Source organism: Varroa destructor, unplaced genomic scaffold, assembly GCF_002443255.2.
Source record: "Varroa destructor unplaced genomic scaffold, Vdes_3.0 BEIS01000003.1, whole genome shotgun sequence".
Lineage (NCBI taxonomy): Eukaryota > Metazoa > Arthropoda > Arachnida > Mesostigmata > Varroidae > Varroa > Varroa destructor.
In genome coordinates, this window is record NW_019211456.1 from 31849667 (window position 1) to 31856608 (window position 6942).

The window sequence follows — 6942 nt, forward strand, 5'->3', positions numbered from 1 at the left end:
GGTTTCGGTGCAGATCTCTGTTGAACCAACGCTTGCGCCTTGAGTTTATTCGGTAAATGATGTTTGGGCCTCAAGGTAAAAACGACCGATCCTATAATCGCTCAGGTCGTCGGAGAACGCGCAACAACTAGAAACGAGTCATTGAAATTATACTACGTCTACCAAATACACATATGTTGTCTGTGAATGAACCGTTCGGCCAAAGCTGATTTCGGGAGGAAGACTGACGGTGTCGATTTCTTTAGAAAAACCTATCTGATACGAGAATATCTTGTGTGTCGCTGAAGTGAAATATGCGCTAGATAGCATTTTCGCTATGTACCCTTAAATATACACGAGTATGTTTAAATAGAAGCGTATGTTTATAAAATTCCACAACGATAAGCGTAATAACTTAAACAAACAAAGCTTGAATATTTTCTAATGCAAAATTTCCATTATTAGGTCGCTGCACTATATCGAATATATACCTTTGAACACACGTTTGATCGCTTGTTATTATTACCTGATCTATTTTTTATTCCAGTACATTGCCATGATATCATCCTCTTTTCCTCGCATTCTTAGATCTGGTTCTGTCCGTCTTATCATAACAATAGGAAATCTCTGAGCTAGAGCAAATCATTGACGCTATAATTCGTATGTAGCGGCTGAACTAGCGGCTGAAAATTGTGAGGACTGCTATAATGGTCAGTTTTCACAAAAGCCATTTCCGCCGAATCGTAGTTGATTAACATGTGGAGCGGCAGCGAGTTCGGCACTCTTTGGGCTCGTATAACCGCGTAGAAACCGATAACCCCAGTAAAAATGAGAATGAGCTTACGGTCAAGGGCTATATCGTTCCAAACACGAACGGAGAACCGACGAAAATTAGCCAAAAACAGGTCGCACTGATGAATCGAGCTTCTGCTCGTCACTTTTCGAGTCAAGATCTTAAAATGACAGAGTCACACAAGAGAATTACAACGGCAGTGGGTAAATTAAGCTACCTGAATGCTAATGTAGAGGAAAGCTACAAGTGAAACTTTTGTTTTTGGTAGCCGATTTATTTAATGTAAGGCATATATGGACCGATATTATTAAATAGTTTCACGAACTAGCGTTTGCAGTTATTAAGCGAAGTTTAGGTAAAAAAACAATGCATTTCTCGAGTCGTTCTATAGCATAATGTAAACTTACTCACAATTGTATATTTCTTTCAAGTATAAAGTACCAAGCCTAATAATACTATCAACGACACACATTTCACATCACACCTCCTTGAGAAATAAACGAAGTGCTAACACAGTCTACTTGAGTAGTCGTACTCGAATCATCTATCGTGTTTAGAATGTTACACACTAATTAATAGGCGAGCCAACCTGCACTTCTACCTATCGGGCAGATGATCAATTGGTGCAGAACAGTTTGCAGTTATAAACCTGGTCATAGATGAGGTCGGGAAGAACCATGGACGACTTCGACATCCTGCACGCCATCTCGACCATTACCATCATGAGAAGAATACCGCTGAGGCTCTGTAGGTACGTTGATAGCCATCTATCGTTCGAGACCTGCCTATTTAATGTAAATAACAAATCTAGGGTGAGAAAGACCATTGTTACGTTCATCAACAAGATGGGCAAGCCGAAGATTTTGTTGACATGATCGTTTAATAGACGGCCTACCATTTCGTGCTGTCGGATACCCTGAATTGGCTTCTCCTTTGCATGAGCCGTAACTCTGATCGTAATGAGATTCAATTGGTAAAACACTACGCTCATAAAAATCGTCGTATAATACAGACTGCTGAACAACAGAAGGCCGGCAACAATGTGTTGGGTGCCAACCGCGACGCTTCTGAAGTCTGTCACGTAGAACGTCTCGATCAAGCGAGCGCTGAAGGTTAGAAAGAAAAGGCCAAGTGCGACAATCGAAACATGCCGATAAACACTGGTCGCCCGTGGTGAGGTTTCGAATTTGCGGACAATCCTCGACAGATCCTGAACTATGTTTTTAAGAAGTAGAATGTTTGCTTCCATGTTGAAATAGATAGAATTGAATATTGCATTCACGTGAAGTACGCCTAACAGAGAGCGGTTCCATAGCACGGAACCGCTCATCGCTGCCGCATGATCCCACAGGTCGACGATCCACAGAAGAAATAGCATGAAGTGTAATGCTCGAATGCTCCAAAGCCAGACCTGATCGTGCCGAAAGATAAACAGCAGACAGAAACGCAGTGCACAGATTATATATATTTAAATACGAAAAACTAATAGAACGACTGGATATTTTAGTCTTTGTAGGCGAATTTGAAGTATGCTGCAGCAGAGCCATTGTGAAATATTCATCTGATCTGAGTAAACGCTGCAATTCACATAATGATAGTTTTGACAATAAATTAGGACCGCTTTGCGTCTCGCGTAGGGACGCATGTCGTATTTGCAAACCCAGGAGCTCAACAAATAACATATACTAAAAAATGTAAACCTTTTTATATCTAATTTGACTGCCTTAGCATTTGTGTCTACTCCAGTGTTCACAGGCGGTAAGAACTCATCGACTGTTACTTCCGCAATGTTTAGTAGCGTTGTTGTGTGGCCTAGCAGACGTACCTTTTTCTTACAGTTCTCGGGCTCACAACCAGGCATTCCTAGCATCAGTCCAACAGCCTTCATTGAATTAAGGCTAGCCCTGAACTCCGACAGCATTTGCACTCGAAGTTCTGCCTCGTCCGCACCTTCCACGAAGCCGGCTGACAGTAGTGACCTGAACAAATGTTCTGCTCATGAGACATATAGGTACGTAGAATATGTCGTTGTCTTTGAACAAAATGCACTCGGTTTTATATAATCTATGGACGTGGCCGGATATCAAAGATAGAGTATTAATGGGACTAGCGTGGATAAGCATGACTTAGTACTAAACAACTATCCAAACCCTGCGGGAGGGGACTGTAAACTGGTAAAGTCATTACATGAACTACGCTCAAACATATCCACTCAAATGAAAAAAAAACCCAGCTATTTGATGAAATTGAATATAGCGTGTTGACGAAGGAGAAATAATCTCGCCGATTGTGTAGGCCAATCGCGGCCTACACAATTGGCCGATATTCCCAAAATGGATTTATACGTAAGTTGTCAGCTTCAGTGTCCTCTCTCTATCGGAGCCTGGTAGCCCGACAACGCTATTGTCACACTATAAAGAATAAATATTATCGTCTAAGGTAGTAAATATTGCCCCCTTCGCAGTGCGGGTGAAGCGTAATTATAGTAAATTATAGCAGTCAATTGATAAATCATGATATTGTTAAATCAGCGACGCGCAAACATTGAGTCACGCTTTCAACATGAACGCTTTCGACAACGACAAATGACACCTTCTTCACCTAATCGTAAATAACAGCTTAAGAACTGCTTAATAGTAATTTTTCCTTAGTAATAGCGGACATTTCCGTAAAATAAATAGATGTTTGAAGGTTACTACGGCTAAGTAATGTTTCAGACGGCTGGCTCCTTACAGTATAGAACAAAGTGAGTCCATGCCCAGCTGCATGTCTAGCCTAGGTTACGTGTCCCTGAATCCACGTCAGTGCTGCACCATGACGGAAACGCTTTTGCGCGCAGCTTACTTAACTATAATACGGCAGTTATTTTTAAATTACTGAAACACTTATTTCGATAACAATTGGAATTTGCCACTAATAAGAATATATACATACTTTTTACGTCGCATCAGCCTATTTTGACCCCTTGGGCATAGTATTCATCAGCGACATAGGATAACAAGAGAGACCCAAACAAACACCCGATAACAATTTCCTATAGGGTACAATTTTACAACTTGTGTTTGTGGATACTTTTCTCCTCGTAGAACAGCATCATTCCTGCAGGTATAGGATAACGAATAGGGAGGGCACGTATCTGTTAAACGGAAATCTTCCAAATAACTGCTATAGCAGAGTCGTATGGTAGTACCAATCAGTATGAGACATCTCAGACAAAATGAGTGTCAGTTGCAGGCATCGGTAACTGATGATTCGGTCAATCTGTACTATGTTTCTCACTGCGGCATGCCCCCATCGCCCATACACACCGGACGGTGAAGATTCATCTCGTAAAAATTAAAGAAAGTACTTTAAACTGGATAGGCGAAAATGACTGACGTGGCAGAACTGCTTAGTAATTCGCGGCTTCGGTGAACTAAAATCATAACAAAAGATCGCAATATTAGTGTACCGTAGATTTGTCGACGTTCCATATCGTTACCTAATCGTTAGACATTCGATCACAGCTTACTGCTATGTATTACATACGTAGGACGTACTCGGTCGTTTTGTATGTTCGGAGAAAATTTCCAATATATACTATACTATAATATATACTGTATAAATTGGGCTACCGATAGTTCGACGCGCTTCGGATCGGATGTTAAAAAGATTTAGTTGGTAAATGAAAGCTTGGCAATTGGTCACATACCACCGTCTGAGAAAACGACAGATATTTAGTAGAGCCGAAGGCCCGCAACGCTAATACTATTATAGAATTTCCGTCCTTGAACTCGGAAGACCTCAGTCTATAATCACTATATTAACGATGAATATTTATCTATGCTAGCCAGTTGGTTCTGTATGATGGATCGATACCCAACAATAAAAAATAAAACTATAGTTAAATTGCCCTCCGACTGAGTAGGTTTTATATCTTAGATGCACAATAGTTGAGCTAATTTATTTACAATTACACTGAATGAATAAATAAGATCTTGTTCTAGACGAATACGTTAGTATTGTTTGGCTGCTGGCTAGATAGGCCGTTGCAAAGTCAATTTTCAACGCTTTCGTATCACTCGAGGGTTCGTCACCGCAACTGGTCCGATCACAGGAAGGTGATTTTGCCAAAACGAAAACAGGCCCAATATTACTTCTCAGCATATTGCGGCGGATTATTCAGATCCAGATACACCGCTACGTGTACCGGATCGCTTCTGATGTTCCCAAATATTATTGGATTCGTGACTCACATGTTGTGTCTCGTGTCGCTTTAGTCAGTCTTTGTTTTCTTTCACACTTTTAACACGATTGCTTTTATAGTTCCGCTTGCTAGTTCACGTTGGATCGATTTATGGTCAAACAGGCCTTCTTGTTGCTTATTTTTCCCTGTTCGTTTGCTCTATACAGCAACAACTGGCGCCGTAGCGACCTGCAGGTCAACGGTGAGAACTCAAACCACTTTTGGTGGTACGCTATAGCCCCGTAGCCATTCGTGAACGGCCAGCTCGGAGAAGCGAGGCAACAGGAAACGTCGATCGCTCAGTAAAGGCAATGGTTCGTCGCCCGCTTTTTTTCGTAGCCTTTCTCGACCCGCCATTTTCGTCGTTATAAGCAGAGACAAGACGGTCTCCTCTCTCCGGCCTCAAGCTGGTGTGTTTCGTTTCCTTCCGAGTTCAGTCATAGACACAGCAACTGGGTCCAGACCAGAGAATCTCGAACGCTCTTAAAGAGCCGACTAATGCAAAACGATACGATAGCGAGACGAAAAACCGGCGCAATGCTAACTTTTTAGTGTCATCGTTCAAATTGTCGAGGAAGAAGAACTTCTAGTGAGTTTGCTGGGGCTTCGTGGTGAACAGTGAGATATGACATGATCATAAGAATGTTTTTTAATTCATTGCACATTATAAAACTTTACGTGTTTATATCTTAACTACGTATATCTTTCAAATGAATATACTTTCGGACAGTCAATAGACCTATGACTACTCACGCTTCGCTCACGAACCTTTGTCTGACCTCGAGTAGGCTAAACGTTTCCTTCGAGAAAGTGGCCTCTCAGCCTACCCTTTAGCCTAATGCGTCCATTTAACAGGCCATTGAATAATTGTTGTCGATTTGATTACAGTTCGGCAAAGTGGAATAGTTCGCCAAGATTGAAAGCACCATCCCCCAGGAACTAAAAAATTTTCTAAAAATTTACAGTTTGACCCACTCAAACAACATTTACTTTAAAAACAAGATTTTGCCAATAGTACGTAGTTCACAATTAGTGGAAATACAAAAAACTATTTAGCTTTTTACTGTACCAGAACAAAATTTATCGTTATAACGAACATTATCACATTAGACTGAGATTAAAATAATCCACACGGCTTTAGATTCATTGGTTTAAATTAATTGAAATATCAGAGCTTCATGGAAGGCCCAAACCAGTTACAGCTTGTCCTTCGAATTAGTAAGTCTTGGCCAAACAACGGGCGACGTCGCTTAGATGAAACATGACGTATCCCGAAAGCTACGGTTATTACGCAAGACACTACAGAATGGAATTTCAACATATAGAATGGACGTAAATATCTGCTTTTCGTCGTATTATTATATACATATATATATATATATATTTTTTTTTTCCGACGGCCGATAGCATCATACAAGATAACAACCGTCGTGGCTGTGCTTATTAGTTTGGAGAGAATGGTGTAAACTGTATTAGTGAGCCACCGTGTAGACCTGGAGCTCCCGTTTTACATTGGCCGCGTGTCTATCGAAATAAAATCTGCACAAATATCGATAGATGCTAGTTAGATATAATATATCCGTGAATAGCGACAGATCACAATTCCGACGCTTACAATATCCTTCACATTTCTCCGGAACATAGCGAACACTTGTGAATGTAACACACAGCGTATGCTTCGATCCAGAGAGCTTTGTTTCTAATCTTGGCTAGAAATGTATATCGATGATACGGGTAGTGTTTGTGTCATTGGTTACCTAAAAGAAAAAAGTACGCAAAGATGAGCCCCCCAAGCGAATTTGTTTTCGCCAAACTTCAAGGCAAATTTGCTGTTCGCTGACTATTAGCGACGACTGTATAATCCGCCACCTGCATAATGGAACACAATCATGATTTGTGGGTTGTGCGACCTAGGCGTATTTTGACTAACTCTCGAGTGTAAGTA

The 6942-nt window shown here is 40.9% G+C and overlaps 1 protein-coding gene across 5 annotated transcripts; it reads right to left on the minus strand.

The window, feature by feature from the left end:
• Positions 1-483: 483 nt before the first annotated feature.
• Positions 484-5517, minus strand: LOC111247581 (uncharacterized). Of its 5 annotated transcripts, none has more exons than XM_086983822.1 (5): positions 5008-5517; positions 4151-4187; positions 2598-2751; positions 1422-2183; positions 484-932 (listed from the first exon to the last, which is right to left on the minus strand). In XM_086983822.1, exons 3-5 carry the CDS (start codon positions 2691-2693, stop codon positions 612-614), a joined length of 1179 nt encoding a protein of 392 aa, XP_086839948.1. In that variant the 5' UTR covers positions 2694-2751; positions 4151-4187; positions 5008-5517; the 3' UTR covers positions 484-611. The 5 variants fall into 5 exon arrangements, with proteins under 5 accessions (XP_086839948.1, XP_086839947.1, XP_086839946.1 ...); XM_086983821.1 differs by having other exon boundaries at positions 4081-4187; positions 5008-5516; XM_086983820.1 differs by lacking the exon at positions 4151-4187 and having other exon boundaries at positions 5008-5501.
• Between the last annotated feature and the right edge of the window lie 1425 nt (positions 5518-6942).